This window comes from Panthera uncia (genome assembly GCF_023721935.1).
Source record: "Panthera uncia isolate 11264 chromosome C1 unlocalized genomic scaffold, Puncia_PCG_1.0 HiC_scaffold_3, whole genome shotgun sequence".
NCBI classification, from domain to species: Eukaryota; Metazoa; Chordata; class Mammalia; order Carnivora; family Felidae; genus Panthera; species Panthera uncia.
This window is the reverse complement of record NW_026057584.1, coordinates 18,956,773-18,980,953: the sequence shown is the minus strand read 5'-3', so window position 1 is coordinate 18,980,953 and position 24,181 is coordinate 18,956,773. Positions and strand designations below refer to the sequence as shown.

At 48.0% G+C, this 24,181-nt stretch overlaps 1 protein-coding gene across 2 annotated transcripts; it reads left to right on the top strand.

Annotated features, from left to right (window-relative positions):
- Nucleotides 1–1,255: 1,255 nt before the first annotated feature.
- Nucleotides 1,256–23,659, top strand: PLCD4 (phospholipase C delta 4). Of its 2 annotated transcripts, XM_049614883.1 has the most exons (16): nucleotides 1,256–1,423; nucleotides 4,625–4,678; nucleotides 4,821–4,979; nucleotides 6,268–6,496; nucleotides 7,635–7,764; nucleotides 8,593–8,824; nucleotides 13,299–13,500; nucleotides 15,035–15,179; nucleotides 16,074–16,226; nucleotides 18,955–19,149; nucleotides 20,723–20,879; nucleotides 21,220–21,336; nucleotides 21,551–21,723; nucleotides 22,261–22,396; nucleotides 22,739–22,888; nucleotides 22,967–23,659. In XM_049614883.1, the coding sequence occupies exons 2-16, from the start codon at nucleotides 4,657–4,659 to the stop codon at nucleotides 23,071–23,073; spliced, it is 2,307 nt and encodes a 768-aa protein (XP_049470840.1). In that variant the 5' UTR covers nucleotides 1,256–1,423; nucleotides 4,625–4,656; the 3' UTR covers nucleotides 23,074–23,659. The 2 variants fall into 2 exon arrangements, with proteins under 2 accessions (XP_049470840.1, XP_049470839.1); XM_049614882.1 differs by lacking the exons at nucleotides 1,256–1,423; nucleotides 4,625–4,678; nucleotides 4,821–4,979; nucleotides 6,268–6,496 and adding an exon at nucleotides 20,486–20,581 and having other exon boundaries at nucleotides 7,483–7,764.
- Nucleotides 23,660–24,181: the final 522 nt, after the last annotated feature.

Here is a 24,181-nt window from a genome sequence, read left to right as displayed (position 1 = left end):
CAAGCTGTGCGCTGCCTGAGTCCCAGCCTCTGCCCCCCACATGCTTATCCACCCTGATTAAATTGTACCCCGGACTCCTTAGCCCTAACAGATCTCCAAGGCTCCCACCTCCTGGTTCTCCCTAGCTCATCCCCTTTGATTTACAATTTTCCTCCTTGGCTGTGGCAGTCAGCCCTTTATATGGGGACCTCTTAGCCACCCAGGGCTGACACTCAGGGTTGAGCCCCACCCTTGTAAGGGAAGAGAGAACTGGAGTAACCATGCTTTAGCATATATGCATTAACAGAATGTTGAGGATTACCAAAGACCCAGGGAAGAGTATAGAAACTATAGAGTTAGGAGATTTCCTTAGAAAGAACCCAGGTTTGAGTCCGTACATGTCCTTAGCCTGCTCGATGGGCCAGGGCAGTTTGTTGGCATGCCCAAGTGCTGTGCTAGGAAACGCACCTTCTTCTAGTCCCAACTCTGCCTTTAACTAGCTCTGTGACTTTGGACAGCAGCTTCCTGAGCTGGGATAGGAATTCAGGGTTTCCCAGACTTGCTTGTGTATTGGGGGTTCTTTTTAACAATAAATATTCCTGAGCCCCATCCTTTCGAATTCTGATCTGGCCGATTTGGGGTGGGGCTCAGGAGTCTCTATTTTAAGACACTCCTAGGGATAGTGATATAGCCAGGAACCTGTGGGTTAGATGAGTTATGAAATTCTTCGAGCTCTAACATTCTGCGAGCTATGACCTATGACCAGAGCCATTCTGTCCTCTTTATATGAATGAGTTCAGGCAATAGTTCTGCTCAGAAGCAAGAGAGTGGACAAATGATTCTCTTCCTTCCTGCCCCTCAGAGGGCCCTGAGACACCCTGAATTTCACTGTCATGCCTTTGGCACTATTGGCAACCCTGGCAAAGTCCATCTCTAGGTGACATAAGCCACCTGTAGGTTGAGGACCAAATCTTACTCTGTAGCCCTGGCCACTTCCGACCTTATTTTGCATCTCTGCTCTCTCCTCTGTATTGTAGAGGTAATTATCTGCAGCCTCGAGGATCTCTACGTTCACCTCTAGGAGTGAACAGTCAAGACCTACTCTCCTCTCGGGCTTCCTCCACTGTTCCTTACCTTGCTCTTGCTCCCACTTCCGATCCTTTGTCCCTTCTTTCCTCACTGCACCTGCATCAGCTGTGACCTTCCTTCCCATCCTACCTTCAAACACCAGAGGAAGCAGCAACACCTAGAACACCTGGGTTCTAAGTCACGTTCTCTGGGCAGTGTGTTCAGTCCGTCTCCTAGGATACGGAGAAAGTGAGCCTGAGTGGAGGGGGTGCACTCCTGAGTGTCCTCCTCCCTCCTGGACCCCAGTCTCAAAATCTCCACAGGGGACAAGAACCAGAGGTATTGGGAATTAGAAGAGAAAGAAAGAGAGGAAGAGGTGAGCCTGGGGGGAGGGGGGAGGCGGGGAGAAGGAGGAGGAAAAGAGAGCACAGAGAGGCTGACAAGGAGGCAAGTAGGGAGGCAGACAGGAACAGGAGAGAAGGGTGAGCTGAGGGAAGGGAAAATGAAGGTGTCAGGATGGGGGAGGAGAGAAACTGGAAGAAAGAAAAGAAAGGCTACTAAGTGGGACATGGTGGGGGCAGAAGATGACAGAGAGGAAAGACAAAACGCCCACGTCCCCCATGGATTCGTAGCCCTGCCCTAACCTGCTTCTGAGACAAAACCCTTCCTAAGGGCAGAGCCTTGGTGAAATCTCCAAGCTGGACATATGGAACCATGGTTCTAGTCCCACTTATGCTATTTAGTTAATTCATTCGATGACTCTGGCAGTTCAGTTAATCTTTCTAGTCCTCAGTCCCCTTCTCTATAAAATGAAGCCCAGTTCTGATATCCTGGGGCTCCCTGAGTTGGAATTGGCCCTCGTATGGCCACATGTTGCCTGGATCTAGGTTTCAAATAGCGAGTCAGGAATGGGAGCAGAATTGGAAGAGCAAGGCAAGCCCTGGGGTTGGAGGAGTCTGACAAAAAGCCTTGGATAAATTTCCAAAGAGGGACACCTGGATGGCTCAGTCAGTTAAGCTTCTGACTCTTGATCTCAGCTCAGGTCTTGATTTCAGGGTTGTGAGTTCGAGCCTTGTGTTGGACTACTTAAAAAGAATTTTTTTTTTTTTTTCCTAAGGCTCATTTGAGAGGAGATAGGCTCAAAACTAGGAGTGTCCCAGCACTGGAGCTTAGGCTTCCTGTGGGCTTCCCATGTTTCAGGACATTCTGGTGAGGCTTCTGGACACAGGTGTAAGGGAAGGTAATTCTGTCTTTTCCCAGGGCTGAGACCCACCCCATCCCAGAGTCCCTATGCCCCAGACATGGAAGCTGAAATTCAGTGAGGAGAGAAGGCAGGATGTTGGCAAAGGGGAATTAGATCCCTGTCCCCTAGAGTCTGAGGGAGGACCTGAGACATTTAGGAGAGCACCTATTACTTCAGTCTTCGTTCGGCTTTTGCAAGCCTCAGATTCCAGACTGCATCACCACCCAAAAGAGCAGAGCTGTTTTTCTGCCTCTCGTGAAGCACTCTGGGCCCCTTTGTCCATCCAGAGGCTTCTTCTGGTCTCATCCAGGCTCACATATTCAGCTTCAGCCAGCAAAACCTTTGCTTTTTGGAACTGTCTCGGGGTTCTGTCTCTCCTGAGAGCTGCCTCAAGTTGTCCTTCCCACTTAGATATGGATTGGTTGCCAACCTTCTCCTCTCCCTCTGGGCCCCTGCATGTTCGCTAGTCCTTTAGAAAGTCTTCTGTAGGGGCGCCTGGGTGGCTCAGTCGGTTAAGCATCGGACTCTTGATCTCAGCTCAGGTCTTGGTCTTATGGTTGTGAGTTCAAGCCCCATGTTGGGCTCCACACTGGGTGTGGAGTCTACTTTAAAAAAGAAAGAGGGGCTCCTGGGTGGCTCAGTCGGTTGAGTGTCCAACTTTGGCTCAGATCATGATCTTGCAGTTCGTGAGTTCCAGCCCCGTGTCGGGCTCTGTGCTGATAGCTCGGAGGCTGGAGCCTGCTTCGGATTCTGTGTCTCCCTCTCTCTGTCCCTCCCCAGCTCGTGATCTCTCTGTCACTCTCAAAAATAAATAAACATTAAAAAAATTTTTTTTAGAAAGGAAGGAAGGAAAGAAGCCTTCATTGTGTCTATCACATTCCTGGACTTCAGCTTTGGGTCCTACAGTCAGGGAAGCTGTATTTTCAGTGACCCCCCACATTTTCCCTAAAGATTTATAGGCTCTTCCAACTAAACAGAGATACGGCACTGATAGGCCATGTGACCTGAGACAAGTCACATCACATTTCTGGACTTCTGCTTTTCATTTATGAAATATAGGGAGTTGAACTTCACGATGTTTTAATGGAGCACTATCTGACTGATTTTAGAGATGCTTTTCAGGTTTTAGATACTCACCATTGTCAAAACTTTTAACTTATCAATTAAAAAACACAACAATTCTATTCAAGTGCAGTTCCTTTGCTTATACAAAGCATAGAGCTTTATGCTTCATGAACTTTGCCAGTTCCAGAAAGATTTCGTCAAGAGTTGATAATTTCTTATAGGGGCTACGTATCAAGTCTTCTAGTTCTTTTCAAGGGAAGTTTGTTGTTCCCTACCCAGGTCCTAAATTAGCATAGATCTTAAAGAAGGTTATCTTTTTTAGTAGGTAGAGAGGACTTGAAAACGCAGTTCTAGGACATCTGGGTGGCTCAGTCGGTTAGGCGTCTGACTTCAGCTCAGGTCATGATCTCACAGTCCGTGAGTTCGAGCCCCATGTCGGGATTTGTGCCAACAGCTCAGAGCCCGGAGCCTGCTTCAGATTCTATCTCTGTCTCTCTTTGCCCCTTCCCCACTCACGTTCTGTCTGTCTGTCTGTCTGTCTCTCTCTCTCTCTCTCTCAAAAATAAATAAACATTAAAAAAATGTAACAAAATGCAGTTCTGAGACTACATAACTTACCTGGTCCATTAAACTGAGAATAACTGTTAGGCCAAGGAGTATAAAATATGCTTTACTGTGTGAAGGCAGAAGGAGATGGCTCATTTTGCAAGTATGGCACTAAGTGTCACAGAAGAGACAAAAGAGATGCTCTGCCCTGGTCCCCAGGAGCTGGTTGATCTGTACAGGAGCGTGGAGAGGGCTCCCAAGATAGAGAAGCTGGGGTGATTCCATCTGGAGAAGAGAAGACTAGGATCTAGAGAGATTCCAGGTTCTTAAAGGGAGCAGCCAGCTTGATGGTAGTCCCTAATAATCAGGAGCTAAGAAGGATGATGCAGGTTACCCAGCAGAATGTGGGGTATTGGGCAGAAAGCTCTGGTGTAGCCCTCTCTGGAGCTGGCTATGGGAAACAGCAGAGGCTTTGGAATCAGACATATTTGGCTTTAAATTCTGAATCTTATGTGATCTGATGCAGGTTTCTTAGCCTCTCTAAGCCTCAGAGTCTAACAAACTCGAACTGGAAGTAAAAAGAGCTGAAGGGTCTGTAGACGAGGTACCTAGCACATAGTGGCCAGTCAGGGCACACTGGTTTCCTTCTCTTCCTCCTTTGATCTATTATTCTAAGACCACCAGTATTAACCCAAAGCTTTTTGTTCCTCCTTGCTCCTTTAGGTGACTGGCACCAGCTTGTGGAGCAGTAGGCGATGGTGTCCTTGATGCAAGGCCGTGAGTACCCCAGCAGGAGAGGAGGGCTTGGAGACACAGCCCAGGGAAGGGGAGGAGTCTGGACCCCTGTCCCAAGAGCTCCTCCTGGGCCCTCCACCCTCCCTGCCAGCTACCCACCCAGCCCCTTCTTCTCCTGGCCCAGGGCTGCCCATCAATCAAGATGTGCTGCTGATGCAGAAAGGCATGCTGGCGCGCAAGGTGAGGTCCAAAAGCTGGAAGAAACTAAGATACTTCAGACTTCAGGATGATGGCATGACAGTCTGGCATGCCCGGCAGGCAGGAGGCAAGGCCAAGCCCAGCTGTGAGTCACGTGGATAGCTAGGGGTGGGCGTGCTGGGTAGACAGGACTCTGAAGAGGCCAGCAGCTAGAGAGCAGGGGAGGGACCGGGATCCTACAATGTGTCCTTGTGCTGTCCCTCTTGTGTCTCTCTCCTAGCCTACAAAGTGGAAATTATAACAGCACTTGCCTCGTAAGGCTATTTATGAGGATTCAACCAGTTATTGCATGTAAAGGGCTTAGGAGAGCCCTAGCATATAATAAGGCTCAATAAATCACAGGTTATATTTTATTACTATTAAATTAAGGCATGATCTCAGGCATCGGGCTGCTTGGATTAAAACCCTTGCTCTGCAGCTTTCTAGCTGAGTGGACAAGTTACTTAAATTAAGCTTCAGTTTCCTCATCTGCAAAATAGGGATTAAACACTACCTGCCTAGATGGTTACAGGGACTAAATGAGTTCATGTATAAAGCACCTAGCATGGGACCTAAAGCCAGGATGCATTTAATGCATTAGCCACAATGATGAATATTTTTAAAAATCATAAATGCAACATAGCAGTGTGCATCCTATTGGCCAGAGATGCCTTATGAACCCTCTAAAAATCTGATCACAGGACACATCTAAGAGAGTCTGCTTTAGAGATATAATCAAAATTCACCAGCCACACCACCTCCAGCTGAGGAAAGGGGGTGGAAGAATTTCTCTGGCTCTCCCCTAGACATCTGGAAAGAGGAAGCCCTCAAACCTGGAACAGGGGAATTGAATTTGGGCACATCACGATTCGGTGTAACTGCTACTATGTATACTTCAAGAGTGTTTCCTTCTGTCAGCCCTGACAGTCCTCCTGTGATTCCTCTACATGGGAGCTGAAATTCAGAGAGGAGATAAGGCAGGATGTTGGTAAAGGGGGTTTAGAGCCCTGTCCCCTAGAGTCTAAGGACCTGAGACATTCTGTGGCCCGGCCACGGAAGGGACCACCCCTTATTTCAGATGAGAGCACAGAGGGGTTAAGTCATTTTGGTCTGTGTCACACTGCCAGCTGGTGGCCAAAAGCCAGGTCTTGCCACTCCCAGCACAGGCCCCTTACCATGCTGCCTATGAAAATGGCCGTGACTCATGGGGAATCTTGAATCCCAGGGGTCTGCATCTCCCTGTACTAAGGATTCAGGGGTTTCATCCTGTGGAGGTTGGAGTTCCTCTTCCCTATGGCTTCACAGAGAGGAAGGGAGTACTGGTCCTTGACCCTTAGCCCCTGCAATTTGGTGGATTCTCTTCCTCAGTGCCCCACTCGTTTCTTCTCCGGCAGTCTCAATCTCTGATGTGGAGACAGTGCGTGAGGGCCATGAGTCTGAGCTGTTGCGCAGCCTGGCAGAGGAGTTCCCCCTGGAGCAGGGCTTCACCATCGTCTTCCATGGCCGCCGTTCCAACCTGGACCTGGTGGCCAACAGCGTTGAGGAGGCCCAGATATGGATGCAGGGGCTCCAGCATTTGGTGGACTTTGTCACCAGCATGGACCAAAAGGAGCGGCTGGACCAGTATCAGCAGGATGGAGTCAGAGTGGGGACCAGGGGTCACTGAAGGAGCTGCAGGGCTAAGGATGGGGGGTGGGTGGGTGCGGGGCATGTAGGGATAGGGGGGTCTAAGAGTCCAGTTGGGGTGGGAAAGGGCAGCTCAGGCCAATATGAGGCAGAGGATATTGGAGGAGTAATGGAGACTTGGGACAGCAAAAAACAGCCAGGCAGAGAGTGGGCAGAAGTTAGGCCCTTCAGGATTGGGACAGTGAGAGGCAAAAGGCCAAACAAGGTACTGATCTTGAGAGCTGAACAGAAGATCCCAGTGGCATTAGCTGGCATAGGACTGGGAAGCAGCTTTAGTGGTGTTGACTGATTCAGGTTTCCTAGATTGTATTCACCTTCCATGCCAGTTTGTTCATTCATTTACTCATTCATTCATTCATTCATTCATTCATTTGCCATTTATTAAGCAGAAGGTGTCAGTCACTATACCACACTTTAGAAGTACAAAGATCAGTGAGACTCAGGCATTGTTTTGGTCGTTGGAAAAAAAATGGAATTGTGTAAGTAACCTAAGTATCTTAGAAGTGTTAGGGGACTTAGATTATTTGTGGGTGTTCAAAGGAAGGAGAAATACTTAATTCTAGCTAAGAGAGCTCTAAGAAAACGTTAGGCAGGAAGTTGCATTTGAGCCGAGCCTTGAAAAGGAGTAGAATTTGAACATAAAGAAGGAGGGAAAGGCTCTCCTGCCTGAGGGAATAGCATGAGTAAAGGCCCAGACATAGAACATTGAAGAGCAGGAGGGAGAGTGGGACATCAGAGAGTGGGGGGGTTGCTAAGTCTGGCCAAAGTACAGGGAGGATAGAGGTGTGGCAAGAAGATGGGTGGGGGCCAGCTCATGGGGGTGAAGACCTTCATCTATGTTAAGAAACTTGGGCTCCTTTCTGCAGGCAACAGGGAGGCCCCTGCAGGCACGTAAGCCATGCAAGGACAAGATAGATCTCTGGGGAGATTATTCTGGCAGCTAATGTGGAAAATGCATTGGCCATGGAGGAGAGACTGGGAAGATGATAGGGGAGAAGGTGTCAGTGGATGAACATGCACACTCATCTGCACACACAGACACACACATGGTGCTTTTGCCTTGACTCACACCTGGGTGGCTGAGTGACTGGTTCCAGCGTGGAGACAAGAACCAGGATGGTCGCATGAGTTTCCCAGAGGTCCAGCGGTTACTACACCTGATGAATGTGGAAATGGACCAGGAATATGCCTTGCAGCTTTTCCAAGTGAGTCTTTTGGGGAAGGGTTTTCAGAAGCCAGGCAAGGCCACATTCTCAGTTGGCCAGAAGTACTCTGGCCCCATCCAGCATCGCTCTTTGTTGAATCTCTCCTATGCACCCTACCACTATGCCAGGCTCGATGGAAAGTGTCGGGCATGCTTCTTACCCTTCGGTCTTCTTAGAAAGATGATTCATGGGGCACCTGGGTGGCTCAGTCAGTTAAGCATCTGTCTCTTGGTTTCAGCTCAGGTCATGATCTCACAGTTTGTGAGTTCGAGGCCTGCATCGGGCTCCACACTGACAGTGTAGAGCCTGCTTGGGATTCTCTCTCTCCCTCTCTCTCTTTCTCTCTCTGCCCTTTCCCTGCTCACACTCTGTCTCTCACAATAAATAAACTTAAAAAATCTTTTTTAATAAATTAATTTAAAAAAGGAAAGATGATTCATAATCTTATGAAAGGCAAACAATACATTACTATGTCGTAGCTCAAGGACCTCTCTGTCCATAGCCAGAATTTCACAGGTGCCTGGTATCAATGGAAAACTCCAACTGGAATGTGAGCAAATAGGAGGAGGGATCTTTTGACCTTGTTGGGGGGCATTTCACTCTTTCTAATTGAAGTTTTTCTCTAGTAGCAAATGGTGTGGCTGCCATTTTGCTTTTTACTTACCAAAGTGTCTTCTATGAACACTAAATGTCAGGAGTTCTGTGGGCATACTGTGGAAATGTGTTTGTATCCATCTGTCAGTAAGATTGCCCTTACAAGGCAAGTTGAAACCATAAAATTTGCTCTTAAAAGGATTTGTCCACAGTCCTCTAAACCCTCTCTTGCAGGCAGCAGACACATCCCAGTCTGGGACTCTGGAAGGAGAAGAATTTGTAGAGTTCTATAAGGCGTTGACTAAGCGCCCTGAGGTGCAGGAAGTGTTTGAAAACTTTTCAGCTGATGGGCAGAAGCTGACCCTGCTGGAATTTGTGGATTTCCTCCGAGAGGAGCAGAAAGAAGGAGAAAGAGCTTCAGACCTTGCTCTGGAACTCATCGACCGCTATGAGCCTTCAGATAGCGGTAAGAGGACCAGAGGGTGGAGAGGCACAGGTCATGGGGCGGGGAGGGGGACCAGGATTACAAAGGTCCAGAGCCAAGCTGCCTTCTGCCTAGCTCAGGGAAGGCTGAGTCTACCCGTATGCCAGTCCCTGTGCTATCATTATCCTCTCATTCAACCACTCCCTGGGAAGGAGAGCAGTGATTTCCTTCCCAAGTAAGACAGGAGTCTCCCATCGTGCTGGATCTCTCCAGAGGAAGACCCTTCCTTAAGTCCCCTCTCTTCCACTCTGCTCCTGCTTCACTTTCAGAATAAGTTCTTCCTGGTATCAACGTTTGTCCCCAGGGGAAAAGGGAGATCCTTGGTCCTCTTGCCTTGGCTTCTCCTCTAGCACATATGATTCCTCTTCCTCTAGCTCCTTCATGGTCCCTGTTTGTTGTTTCTTTAAGTGCTGGGTCTCTGCCCTTTCCTGAGCTCTCCAAATTCTCCGAGTGGTTCTTGAGTCGCTAAGCCCCTGGGGAAGGAAGCTAGTCAGTCCCTGGCTGAGGGGGCGTGATGAGGAGGCCAGTCACCTAGCTTTTAGTAAGCACCACTAACATACGCCCTCTCTGCCTTCAGACATTTCTCCCTGCCCCTTCAGTGGACATCTCCCTGCCCTCCATGCCCTTCAGAATAGCAGGAACTGACATTAATAATAGGTGATTTACAAGGCACTTTCACATCACTTGCTTCATTTAGTCCTCCCTACAACCTTGTAAATCAAAAGCATAATCTTTATTCAGCTTCTGCTAAGTATCCCGTCATGTGCCAACATTGCTACATGCCTTTTCTCTCCTCATCCTTCCAATGGCCTGTTGAAGTGGGTTCTGTTACTAAGTCAGTTGTGCGAAAGAAGAGAACTAGAGTTTAGAAAGATCAAATGAGCTGCTCAAAGCCAACAGCTAATGAGAGGAAGAATCAGGATTCAAACCCGAGTCACTTGACCCTTTCCTCATACCTCTGTGGAACATGAGGATTAGAGACGAGATGAACGAGAGCTGGACAAGGGACCCACATTTCCAGGTCTCAACTCCCAACGCCCTTTCATTCATTCGTTCACTCACTACGTCAGCCAATGCTTATTGAGCACCTGTCATGGGCCAGGACCTAGGCTCAGGACCAGAAATACAGCAGGAGGAGGTTGGACAAGGACACTGCCCTCATGGAACTTAGAGTCAAACAGAAAGGGCTGGAATCGCTGATTCCAGATACCTGTTCATGCTCAGAGAAGAAAGGGGGCTATAAAGAAATCATTTCAGAAAACTAAATAGAAGAAGAATGCCGAGGCTTTAGAAGTGGGATCTTCCCTTTCCAGTGCAGGATCTGGTAGACATCAGTTACATTTATTCTACTGCCGGTCCTTCTGGATGTTCCCTCCCCTGCATTCACCTGGCAGTTACTATACTCTGGCTGCAGAGCATCGTATCAGCCAGGAGACCTGGGCTCAACTCCCCACTGTACTTCTTTTTTTTTTTCTTTTTCCTTTTTAAAAATTATTTATTTATTTTTAAATTTACATTCAAGTTAGTTAGCATATAGTACAATAATAATTTCAGGAGTAGAGTCCAGTGATTCATCCCCTACATATAACATCCAGTGCTCATCCCAACAAGTGTCCTCCTTAATGCCCCTTGCCTGTTTAGCCCATGCCCCCACCCACAGCCCCTCCAGCAACCCTCAGTTTGTTCTCTATATTTAAGAACCTCTTGTGTTTTGTCCCCCTCCCTGTTTTTATATTATTTTTGCTTTCCTTCCCTTATGTTCATCTGTTTTGTATCTTAAATTCTACATATGAGTGATATGATATTTGTCTTTCTCTGACTTGTTTCACTTAGCATAGTACCCTCTGGTTCCATCCACGTTGTTACAAATGGCAAGATTGCATTCTTTTTGATTGCTGAGTAATACTCCATTGGATATATAAACCACATCTTCTTTGTCCATTCATCCATTGATGGACATTTGGGCTCTTGCCATACTTTGGCTATTGTCGATACTGCTGCTATAAACATGGGGGTGCATGTGTCCCTTCGAAACAGCACACCTGTATCCCTTGGATAAATGCCTAGTAGTGCAATTGCTGGGTCATAGGGTAGTTCTATTTTTAGTTTTTTGAGGAACCTCCATACTGTTTTCCAGAGTGGCTGCACCAGCTTGCATTCCCACCAACAATGTAAAAGAGATCCACATCCTCGCCAATATCTGTCATCATCTGAGTTAATTTTAGCCATTCTGACAGGTGTGAGGTGGTATCTCATTGTGGTTTTGATTTGTATTTCCCTGATGATGAGTGATGTGGAGCATTTTTCATGTGTCAGTTGGCCATCTGGATGTCTTCTTTGGACAAGTGTCTATTCATGTCTTTTGCCCATTTCTTCACTGGATTGTTTGATAAGTTCTTTTTAGATTTTGGATACTAACCCTTTATCTGATATGTTGTTAGCAAATATCTTCTCCCATTCTGTCAGTTGCCTTTGAGTTTTGCTGATTGTTTCTCTCACCATGTAGAAGCTTTTTATCTTAATGAGGTCCCAATAGTTCATTTTTGCTTTTGTTTCCCTTGCCTCCAGAGACATGTTGAGTTAGAAGTTACTGCAGCCGAGGTCAGAGAGGTTTTTGCCTGCTTTCTCCTCTTCCCCACCGTACTTCTTACTAACTGAGTAGCCCTGGGCAAAGTGAGACATGTTTTGCTCATTTGTAAAATAATTGGTTACCGAATGAAATGATGAACATGAGAAGTATCTGGCAACTGTGGATTTACCCTCGTGATTTAAGTTATTACTGTCAAGAAGAAAACTTCCTGCCTGACTTCCTGCCACTGCTTTTCTCCATCTCTAGGCCTTGTCAAAGCTGGAGCAAGGAAGCTGGGCATTAGAGTCAAGTTGTTTGGCCTCCCAAGAGAACCCCCCCTGCAGTGTTGTTAACCTCAGTGAGATGGCACAGCCCAGTGATATGGGTGTGGCTCAGACACCTGGCTGCCTGGGTTCAAATCCCAGCTCCTTCACTTACTAGTTATGTTACCTAACCTCTCAGGGCGGGTTATATTATATCTGCCTCATCATGTCGGTGAGAGCATTAAGAGAGATGCTGCATGGAACGTCCCAGGTATAAGTGCTCAGTATTAGTTGTCATTGTTGGTATTGTATGAAGCCCATGCTGAGATGGGTGAGGGCTATGGAAGGAGTGACAGGACCCTACCATCAAAGAAAGTGTAGTGTAAGGTGATATTGGACAAATACTTTTCAAAATACCATCTAAGAATTGATGATAGGAAGAAACCCTCAGGTCATGGTCGGCAGCAGCTACGCAGCCCAGGGAATAAACCACAGGTACCTCGGTCATGCCACTGAGTCTTTGACTTTGTTTCTCTCTGGTCCTCAGCTTCCCCATCTATAAAATTAACCCTTTGCATTGAATACTATGCTGTCCATTATGGTAACCATGAGCTCTGTGTGACTATTTACATTTAGATTAACTAAAATCAGGGTGCCTGGCTGGCTCAGTTGGAAGAGCATGGGACTCTTAATCTCGGGGTCATGAGTTCAAGCCCCACACTGGGTGTAGACATTACTTAAAAGAATAAATAAATTAAAACTTAAAAAATAATAATTAGCTAAAATCAAAATTTTAAATTCAGTTCTTCAGTCACACAACCACATTTCAGGTGCTCGGTAGCCATATGTGTTTAGAAGCTACCATACTGGATGGCACAGAATAGAACATTTCCATCATTGCAGAAAGTTCTATTGGATAGCACTGGATTAGAATGATTAAAATGATTTGTTTTTAACTAATACTTTTTTTTTTTTCAATGTTTTTTATTTATTTTTGGGACAGAGAGAGACAGAGCATGAACGGGGGAGGGGCAGAGAGAGAGGGAGACACAGAATCGGAAACAGGCTCCAGGCTCCGAGCCATCAGCCCAGAGCCTGACGCGGGGCTCGAACTCACGGACCGCGAGATCGTGACCTGGCTGAAGTCGGACGCTTAACCGACTGCGCCACCCAGGCGCCCCTAATACTTTTTTTTTTAAGCTTATATATTTTTGAGAGAGACAGAGAGACCATTAGTGGGGGAGGGGCAGAGAGAGAAGGAGAGAGAATCCCAAGCAGGCTCCCAGCTCAGCACAGAGCCCGACGTGGGGCTCAATCCCACAACTGTGAGATTGTGATCGGAGCCGAAATTAGGAGTTGGATGCTCAACCACCTGAGCCACCCAGGCACCGCTGGACTAGAATGATCTTAATGTTTCTCCTTGTAGCTTTAACTTTCTCTGAGGGTGGCGATGATCGAAGTGACAGTGGGTGGGGCACATTTTGGGATCTAGAGGCTGGGAGTGGACACCATCTATAAGTCAGGACTCTGGAAGAGGGGGTGGGGTGAAAGACGGGCTGGGGTTGTGCTGGGATGCTCTCACTCAGAGCTTCTCACTCTGGCATTCCCCTGCTCCCCACCTTAGGCAAAGTGCGACATGTGCTGAGCTTGGATGGCTTCCTCAGCTACCTCTGCTCGAAGGATGGCGATGTCTTCAACCCAGCCTGCCTCCCCATCTACCAGGATATGACTCAACCCCTGAACCACTATTATATCAACTCCTCTCACAACACCTACCTAGTGGGGGACCAGCTTTGTGGCCAGAGCAGCGTCGAAGGATATATACGGTGCAGCGGGAAGGGCTCCAGCTCATGAGAAGGGGCCATCTGTGCTCTCAGTAGCTAACAGGGATTGAGAAGATGTCCTGGGGGTGGGGGGTGGGGGGCTTGGGGCTGAGGATCCATGGATCCCTGGGAGACTTGAAGGACATGTTGAAGACTGACAGGAGACTAGTATTGAAACTCTATGGGTATATAGAGCTGCTTTCTCTTTCATAAGCTGTGAAATGCTCCTGGAACCCAGAGGTCCTGACAGGTTTATTTTGAACAAATAAAGTAAATGTTACACAAAAGCAGTAGTGCATAGAAGTTAGAAACGTATGTTCTGGAGTCGGACCATTTGAGGTCAAATCCTAGCTCTCTCAGAGCTTGGTACTCTGATTCTAAGTACTTAACCCCTCTGTACTTCAGTTTCCCCTTCTATGAAATAGGGATGATAACAATGCCTGTTCTGAGTTGTGAGGACTTTTTAAAATGTTTATTTATTTATTTTTGAGTGGGGCAGGGGCAGGGGCAGGGCAGAGAGAAGAAGACAGAGAATCCCAAGCATGCTCCACGTTGTCAGCACAGAGCCCGATGTGGGGCTCGATCTCACGAACCTCAGATCATGCATGACCTGAGCTGAAATCAAGAGTCGGACACTTAACCGACTGAGCCACCCCGGCTCCCCCTGAGTTGTGAGGATTAAATGAGATAATCCATGTGTTAATAGCTAATAAGTGGTATCTGCTTTTATTGTGATTATCTGTGGTTAGATTGAATAGTCAAGATATCTTGACTTACAGTGCCAGCAACTGAACTAGCAGCTTCAGGGTATACAAAGATTAGTGAAATATATTGTTTCTGCCCCAGGACATTCAGTAGAGAAAATAAAGTATAAATTTACTGAGAGTTTGAGGGGTGCTTGGCTGGCACAGTTGGTAGAACATGCAACTCTTGATCTTGGGGTCGTGAGTTCAAGCCCTATGTTGGGCATAGAGCTTACTTTAAAAACAAAAAAATAGGGGTGCCTGGGTGGCTCAGTTGGGTTAAACATCCGACTTTGGCTCACGTCATGATCTCGCAGTTTGTGAGTTCCAGCCCCGCGTCAGGCTCTGTGCTGACAGCTCAGAGCCTGGAGCCTGCTTTGGATTCTGTGTCTCCTTCTCTCTCTGCCCCTCCCCCACCTGTGCTCTGTCTCTCTCTGTCTCTCAAAAATAAATAAATGTAAAAACAAAGAAACAAATTTCCTAAGAGTTTAAATAACTCAGGGGCTGCAGAACGGTACACAACCAGAACACCAGAAGCATCATGAGGCAATATGTGATGACTTGCTGAAGGCAGCCTGTGAGTTAGGTGGGCTGGGGGTGGGGGGGGTGGGTGGAGGTGGTGAGAGCTGTAACAGTGTTCCAGTGGACAGAGAAAGGCCCACGGAGATGTAGCATGAAAGGGTCTTAACAGATAAGTGCCACCGAGCACTGTTCTCTCCAGAGTGGGTAAGGGTCCCTAGTCGGAAGAGGAGACCTTGACCTCTCTGTCTCTTGGTGTTTGGGGTTTTTTGCAGGGCCCTGAAGAGGGGGTGCCGCTGTGTGGAGGTGGATATATGGGACGGACCTAGTGGGGAGCCTATCGTTTACCATGGACACACCCTGACCTCCCGCATCCCGTTCAAAGATGTCGTGGCCACTGTAGCACAGTACGCCTTCCAGGTAGGAGCCCCGGGATGAGCATACTGGTGAGGGAAGATGATCTGAGGGAGGAGCGGCTGGCTCTGGATCTGCAGAGGGTAGAGGGATCCAGGGGAGGTCATATCAAATAGCATATATGTGTAACTGAAACATCAGGCGAATATTAAAGGATTATGAATAAGGGTTGGGTATGTCACCAGTAATTAGTAGTCAGAGAGGCTATTGCTAGAGGTTAGTAACTAGTACCTTGAATAACTGTCACCTATTTGGGAGAGGGTGGATAAGGAAGCAGAGAAGATGGTGGGTAGGGCTGGGGGACAAGAGGAATCGGGAGATGAGAGTGTCACATGAGCACATAGTTAGGGGAATGGCCTAGCCTTCCCACTCTGAGGCTAAACACTCAAAGGTCCCAGAGGGACCTGGGTCAGACCTGGTACAAGTCTCAGATTTGGGATCCCAAGAATGACTTTTTAATTTTTCTTCTTATTTATTTATTTATTTATTTATTTATTTTTATTTTTATTTTTATTTTTATTTTTTTGAGAGAGAGAAAGAGCATGCACAAGTAGCAGGGAGGCAGAAGAGGGGCGGGGAGAGAATTCCAAGCAGGTTCCAGACTATTAGCCTGGAGCCTGACACTGGGCTTGAACTCACCAACCGTGAGATCATGACCTGAGCCGAAATTAAGAGTCGGGCACTTAACCGACTCTGCCACCCAGGCGCTCCCCCAACAGTGACTTTTAAACATGGGGTGGGCCCCAGACCCAGAAAGACCTCCTTGACACCTGGAATCGGGTCAGAGGAGTTTAGCCATCAGGGTACTCCGCTGAGTGAGTCACCAGGGGAGGCCTGGAGATGCAAGGAAGTTACAGGCTATAGAACTCTGGCTCCAGCGTCCCCTCCCTTCCCTATCAGACATCAGACTACCCAGTCATCTTGTCCCTGGAGAACCACTGCACGTGGGAGCAGCAGCAGGTCATGGCGCTTCATCTGACTGAGATCTTGGGGGAGCAATTGCTGAGCACAACCTTGGACGGGCTGCTGCCCACTCAACTGCCCTCGCCTGAGGTAGGCGCCCTGTTCCCCGAGCCCGGGCTCTACCGTGGCTTCCATACCCTCCCCATCTCGGCTCCTTCCTCCATGCCCCTCCTTTCCCTTCTCCTCACCCTCAGATGGATTATCCTTCTCTTTAATATCTTGGAGACCACTTTTTTTTAATTAAAAAATTTTTATTTTAGAGAGGGAAAGAACATGAGCAGGGGAGAGGGACAGAAGGAGAGAGAGAGAGAGAGAGAGAGAGAGAGAGAGAATCCCAAGCAGTCTCCACACTCACGTGGAGCCCAGCGTGGGGCTCAATACCATGACCCGATGTCCCAACAATTTTAATTTTTAAAAAATACAATTGAATACAGAATTGTTTATAGTTCTCTAAATTTTAAATCAATTATTTACTTATTTCTTTTTTCAATGGAAATATCTTTTTTTTCCTGATAGTTCATAATTATTGTAGACTATACAAATAATATACAGAAAGGGAAGTCCCCCACCATAATCTCAGCCTCTCCCAAAACAGCTGTCAATAGATTTTTAAGGTTCATTTATTTTGAGAGAGAGAGAGAGAGAGAGAGAGAGAGAGAGAATATGAGTGGAGGAGGGACAGAGAAAGAGGGAGAGAAAATCCCAAGCAGACTCTACGCTCCACAGTAAGCCTGATCCGAGGTCGATCTCACGACCCTGAGATCATGACCTGAGCTGAAATCAAGAGCTGGAAAGCTTAGCCGACTAAGCCACCCAGGTGCCCCGTCAATAGTTTTTTTTAAATGCTTATATAAACATGTGTGTGTATATATATTTATGTTTTTAAAAACGTGCATGGGGTCCTTTTCTATATCCCTTTTATATTTCACATACCGTATATATCATGGATGTCTTTTCATGTATAATTTTGCTCCTTCTAATAGCTATTCTATTTCCTATGTGGTATTCTATTTTCTGTTATGAACCATCGTTTATTCAACCAGTAAATGGTAATCATTCAGGTTGTTGCTAAGTTTTCATTTTTACATACAGCTTTGTCCATTTATTCTTTCTGTGAGATGGGTTTCTAGAAGTAAAATTGCTGGGTTGGAGAGTTTGCATGTTGATATTTTGGTAATTATTACCAAGTTGCCCCCGGAGGAAAAAAACCAAATTGCATTCCAACCAACAGTGTAAGAGAATGACTACAAACAACTCCAGTAGTGAGATGATTCAGAGTGGCAAATGTGGAAAAAAAAAAAAAAAAAGAAAGAAAGAAAAGTTCAAGTTTTTAAAAAAGAAAGGTCTATATTTTCTTCTTTTGGATTAATTTATATTATTTACCCACTTTTATTGGGGTTTATAATCTTTTTTTAAATTTTATTTTAGATAGAGCTCATACAGGGTAGGGAGGGGCAGAGGGAGAGAGAGAGAGAGAGAGAGAGAGAGAGAGAGAGAGAGAGAATCTTAAGCAGACTCATGCTCAGCATGGAGTCTGACTTGGGGCTCAATCCCATGACCCAAGCCAAAATCAAGAGTTAGACACTCAACTGACTGAGCTACCCAGGAACCCCAGGTCACCCTGGGTTTGTAATCTTTGTTGATACATAACAAATTTGTTTGTTTTACAGAGATGATTCCTAAGCAAGAAACTGTAGTTGCGGTTTTATTTATTTATCTACTTACTATTTATTTATTTATTTATTTAGGAGAGACAGAGGGAGAGAGAGCGTCAGCAGGGGAGGGGCAGAGAGAGAGGGAGTCCCAGAATCCGAAGTGAGCTGCAGGCTCTGAGCTGTCAGCACAGAGCCCAATGTGGGGCTCGAACACTTGAACCATGAGATCATGACCTGAGCCAAAGTCTGATGCTTAACTGACTGAGCCACCCAGGCGTCCCTGTTTGTTTGTTTGTTTTACTATTTTTAAGTAGGCTCCATGCCCAATGTGGGGCTTGAACTCACGACCCTGAGATGAAGAGTCCCCTGCTCTCCCAACAGAGCCGGTCAGGTGCCCCTATAACAAGTTTTTAAATGTTAAAGATATAAATGCTTTGGAAAATATCTGTTTTTGCAGTCTTTGCTTTTGGACTATTGCATCTTCTGCCTTATTGGGGATTTTGTTTTTAATGTTTATTTATTTTTGACAGAGAGAGAGAGAGAGACAGAGCACAAGTGGGGGAGGGGCAGAGAGAGAGGGAGACACAGAATCCAAAGCAGGCTCCAGGCTCTGAGCTGTCAGCCCGACGCAGGGCTCGAACCCACAAATTGTGAGATCATGACCTGAGCCGAAGTCGGACACTCATCCGACTGAGCCACCCAGGCGCCCCATGCCCTATTGGGGATTTGAAGCTTTATGTAGTCAAATCTGCCCGTCTTTTTTATGTCTTCTGAGTTTTCATCTCCTGTTTTTTTTTTCTTCTTTTTTCCACTTCCTGTTTCTAAAGGCTTTCCCACTGAAAGATTATTCAAAAAGATTCTCTATTTTTTTCTGATACTCTTAGTTCTTTACATTTAAATCTTTAATCTGGGAGAAATCTTCAAATGTGAGGTAGGGGTCCCATGTATTGTTTTCCAAATGGATAGGGATGTTACAAGTTGGCTTAAGGATAGGGAATCCCTACTGTATGTATCATGCAGCGCCCCGCCCCCCACCATGGGCACTCCTGACCACCCACTTCCCCTGTCTTTGAGGTGGTCCCATCAGAGCAGTGGGCACTGCATGGTCCCCAGGAGGGGCCCAGAGCAGACAAGTAAACAAGTCCCTTCATTTCCACCCCCAGGAACTTAGGAGGAAGATCCTGGTGAAGGGGAAGAAGCTACAGACCCTTGAGGAGGACCTCGAGGAAGAGGAAGAGGAGGAAGTGCTGGAGTCTCAACTGGAGGGAGAGCAGGAGGCTAAGCCAGAGCTGGAGGCCCAGTTTGAGTCTGAGCCCCAGGAGCTGAGCCCCCGCAGTAAGGACAAAAAGAAGGACAAGGTGGGCCAGGAGGGTGGTCTTTCCGCTCTAGCACTGGGTCGGTCTGTACCATAAGCTGAGTTCGTGTGTGGAGAGACTAGAGCCAAGCAAGGTGGAGAGCCAAGGAGCAAAACGCCCCTTACCCCCAGAAAACGAGGTGTAGGGATGGCACCACTATATATGGTCAGAGAGAGAGAGAGAGAGAGAGAGAGAGAGAGAGAGAGAGAGATTGCAGTGGCTTTCCAACTTCTTTGGGCCATGAAATCTTTTTCGAATGAAATCTTATACGGGTGCTCCGTATACAAAAGAGATAAATGTGGAGCTGTCCTAGGTGGAGCACCTATTTGGCTCTCTCCTGGGTCCCCCCGCTGACTCCTGAGATATCTTTTTAAAATAACCATTTTTTAATGTTCATTTTTTGAGAGCAAGCAAGCTCAGGTCGGGGAGGGGCAAAAGAGAAAGACACAGAATCCAAAGCAGGCTTCAGGCTTTGAGCCATCAGAACAGAGCCTGACATGGGGCTTGACCCCACGAACCAAGAAATCATGACTTGAGCTGAAGTCAGATGCTTGACTGAGTCATCCAGGCGCCCCTCCTGAGACATCTTTGTACTAATTCTCAATCTTCTTAAAGGCCAGATTGAAAACCACTGGTGTGGGGAGAGCAGGGAGAGGAGAGGGAGGGAGGGAGGAAAGGAGGGAGGGAGGGAGAGAAAGAGGACAAAAACACGCTCTACTGTATTGGGTAAGTAGGGCTTAGTGGAGGGACGCCTGTGGCCTCATCTAAAATGAGCTTAGAGAAAGCTTCTTGGAAAAGGTGACTCTGAGAAGGGGCCGGAAATGACCAAAAAGAAGGAACAGAAAGTCAGGGAAGGCGAAAGCTTCAAGAAGGCTGTGCCAAGGTGGTCCAACTCCCTGTGGGGAAGGGGTGCCATTGGTGGGTCCGCCAAGATCCTGGTTTGAAGCCTGCATTTCCTTCTCATGCGCTTCCTTGACTTAGCTGACTAACTGCTGGCTTACCCTGTCCTCTCTGGGGCTGTGGTGTCTAACCTGCTACCATGTCCAGGGAAGGAAATGGGAATTCAGGAGACAAATGTAACGCTATTACTCTGGGACCCTCACATCCTTCCAGGTGTGACTTCCATGCCCATTTGCATACCTTGCATCTGTCTGGGTTTGACCAAAATTCACTATTGTTTTAAAAGATGAGAGGTAGGGAGGATGACACCCCTCTGCTTAAAAATCATTACAAACCTGTTGCCCAGAAAGTAACAGTAGAGCAGACCCTTTAAGCCCAGAAGCTGAAACCAGTCCCATCAGTGTATGTAGACTGCCTTTATTCCCATTCCCATCCCCAGGTTGTGATGTGTCCGCCGTTTTGTACGCCTATCTGTTGTCAGATTATGGTTCAGGCTCCTAGTTCCAAGCATGAGTCCCTTCTCTTTCCCAAGCAGGTGAGGCAGGAGGGGGAATGCAATGGGGAGGCAGTGGGCAGAGGCTCAGGCTGGGTGGGGAAATTCAGATCCTGGCCACCGGCCCCTTCCTCTCAGATCGCTGAGGGTTCAATTTCATCTTCCTATTTTCTCCTTTTCCAGAAATGCAAACCCATCATGTGTCCATCCCTCTCTGCCCTGGTTGTCTACTTGAAGGCCGTCTCATTCCACAGCTTCACTCACTCGAGGGAGCACTACCGCTTCTATGAGACATCATCTTTCTCTGAAACCAAGGCCAAGAGCCTCATCAAAGAGGCTGGTCAGGACCGAAAGGAAGGGCCAGGGAGGGAATTGGGATGAGTAGGGTCAGGCTGCTGGGCAGGCAGATGAGTCCCAAGAAAGAGGACAAAGGGACAAAGGAGAGACGAGGGAGCTACGAAACCCCTCAGAGTAGGCACAGGGACAGGAGTTATGAGTAGTGGGCTCATGGCTCCAGGGATAGGGAACCTGGGGAGACGGGTCAGGATGGAACAGAGAGGCATGGTGAAGCCTTCCGGAGCTGGCCTTGCGAGGTGCTGGGCACAAGAGTGAAGTACCTGGGGCCAGGGAAGTGGTGGACTCCACTCCATTGCCATCTCCCTACTATATCCCTTTTGCAGGCAATGCGTTTGTGCAGCACAACGCCTGGCAGTTAAGCCGTGTGTACCCCAGTGGCCTGAGGACAGATTCGTCCAACTACAACCCCCAGGAACTCTGGAATGCGGGTTGCCAGATGGGTGAGGGGGCAGCAGGGACAAGGAGGAGGGAGGGGAAGGGCCACAGGTGGCAAGAGGGCCGGGGAATGCTTGAAGTGTGCTAGGCTGAGAAAGATGCTAAGGGGGTGTTCCCAGCAGGCCCTCTTCTACCCAACACATTTCCTTACTCCCCTGAAAGAGGGCCTAGATGGTTCCTGAGATACATCCTTCCTTCCTATTCTCCTGGGGCTCTCAGTGGCTATGAATGTGCAGACTGCGGGGCTGGAGATGGACATCTGTGATGGGCTCTTCCGCCAGAACGGTGGCTGTGGCTATGTGCTGAAGCCAGACTTCCTGCGTGACACCCAGAGTTCCTTCCACCCAGAGAGGCCCATCAGCCCTTTCAAAGCCCAGACCCTCCTAATCCAGGTACCTTGGAGAGGAGAAACTGTCAGGCAGAGCCTAGGGTAGCTGGGATAGAAGCAGGGGGAGGAGATGGCTGGGCCTGGTGGGAGCGTGATGGGTGAATTCCTCACGAGGCAGCACAGCCCAACTGTGAACAGTGTGGTCTTTGGGGCCAGTTGCCTCGGTTCAAGTCCGTTCACGGGCTGTGTACCTCTGGGCAGGTTCCTTAACCTCTGGCTCCTCACCTGCAGAATGGGGGTATGATACCACCCACCTCACAGGGTTGTTGTGATTAACATAAAGTGCCTACAACAATGTCTGGTGCAGAGTAAATGCAGGAAAGGGGTTGCTGACGTTAACATACCTGCTTCCAAACCTTGTTAAATTTCTACTTGGATGCATTTTAAATTGCAGGTAGATTACTAGAAGAGAATGTATTACCCAAATCCAGAAGCCGTAGCGCAAGGTCCTGTGTATCCCCGCCCCCCTCCCCTGGGTGTAAGAGTGAGCTGGAGCGGGGCTGGGAACAGGAACTATTGAGGTTCCAAGTCCTGCTTACAGGTGATCAGTGGCCAGCAACTCCCCAAGGAGGACATGACTAAAGAGAGGTCCATTGTGGATCCACTGGTGAGAGTTGAAATCTTCGGTGTCCGCCCAGACACAACCCGGCAAGAGACGAACTATGTGGAGAACAATGGTGAGACTGGGCAGTGCTGGGGGGAGAGGAGGAACATGGCCGTTTTCCTACCATGCTGCCCTCCATGAAGCACAGTCCTGGTCACCACCCCTCTCCCACCCCCAAGAGGAGCAGTGTAGAACGGGACAAAGAAGGGCTCGGACATCTTGGGTCTGAGTCCTGGCCCCTTACTTATAAGCTCCGACAGTGTGGGCAAATTGCTCACCCACTCTGGGCCTCCATTGCCTCACCTCGACTCCCTCACACTGATCGCTCTGAAAATCACAGTGGCCCGGGATGGGGTTAAAGAAAACTGCCAATGATCTGTCCCTTCACTCCCACCGTCTTTCACCCCCTCTTCAGGTTTTAATCCATACTGGGGGCAGACACTATGCTTCCAGGTCCTGGTGCCTGAACTGGCCCTGCTGCGTTTTGTGGTAAATGATTACAACTGGAAAACCCGACACGACTTTATTGGGCAGTACACACTTCCTTGGACCTGCATGCAACAAGGTGGGCCGGTCCCCCAAGCCCTGGCCAGCGGTCCAGCTCCGGCTCCCTTCCTAATGCTGTCCTCCTGCCCCTTTCCAGGCTACCGCCACATACACCTACTCTCCAAGGACGGCACCAGCCTCCATCCAGCCTCCATCTTTGTGCATATCTGCATCCGGGAAGGACTAGAGGGGGATGAATCCTAAGGCGGGCACTTCTTGGGAAGGGTGGGTGCGCTGGCTTGAGACGGTAAGAAAAACCTGGAAGGATGCTCCAGAAGGCAAACAGAGGTGGTAAAAACCAGGTTTTGGGTTGTGCATTCCTAAGCACAAAATTACCTCACCTTTCCTAACAAGCAAATCTAGGACCTGATCTTTCACTCTCTCTCTCTTCCCTTTCTTCGTTTTTCCACCTGTGGTATCTTTTCTGCCCCTTTCTTCGCATACTCTCCGCTGGACTTCCTTCCTCTTGCCACAGCCTCAATCCCATACCTCAGTCCCAAAGGATGAATCTCTTTCATCAACCCTGGCTCAAACGATGGTTGCCACCAGAAACCCAGAGAGGGGCTTGGAGCAGAGAAACACCAAGAGGCATTATCCCCTCCACACTAACTTCCTTAAAGCTCAGAGCCAAGGAAAGGATAGACCAATCCTCCAGGTTCCCCAGGCAAAGGCTGGGGAAGGAGACCTGACCCCAAGACTACACGGACTCTTAAGAGAACACTGCACAGCCGAGTCCCCACTGGACTGCTCTTCCCTAGTCCCACTTGTATAAACAGAGCTTTTCTCCCCAGTTGTGCTTGAGTATGGTCTGTCACTGTCGGGCAAGAGGAAGTATGAAGGTTGGGAGACATTCAGGTAGACAGGTGGGCTAGGGAAAGGGTAGGAAAATAAGAAATTTCCAGGGGCCCCTGCATGTGCTACATAATGTAGAAAGGTTCATTAGTATAGCTTCTAAGGGCAAAAGGAGGAGACAAAGGGTATGTGATCCCAACCCTGCTGAGGTTTATAACTGGAATCATCCTGGTTTACATCTGTTGTCCCAGCATAATTACTAAAAGTACCCTTTCATTTTCCCAGTGTGTCCCAGTGTAGATGATTAATCATCCAGTCATTGTAAGGTCTGGATTAGAGATTCACACCAGCCCCCATTCCCCCAAGTCATCTGCATTTCACACTACCTTGTACTTTAACTCTAGTGTCGCTGCTGAGCCAGGCTGAGGACAGATGCTGAAATAAACCTGCTTCTAGGAACAGGCTTAGTGGGGAGCAGTCCTCCCTCTATAGGTAGACCAAGGGACTTGGCAAGAAGGAG

Bases quoted from the DNA above. Each gene is read 5' to 3' on its own strand.
- PLCD4 (XM_049614883.1), top strand. From the start codon at position 4,657: ATGGTGTCCTTGATGCAAGGCC. The intron at 8,825-13,298 runs GTAAGAGGACCA...TCCCCACCTTAG, and splicing joins CTATGAGCCTTCAGATAGCG to GCAAAGTGCGACATGTGCTG. The intron at 19,150-20,722 runs GTGGGCCAGGAG...CTCCTTTTCCAG, and splicing joins AGGACAAAAAGAAGGACAAG to AAATGCAAACCCATCATGTG.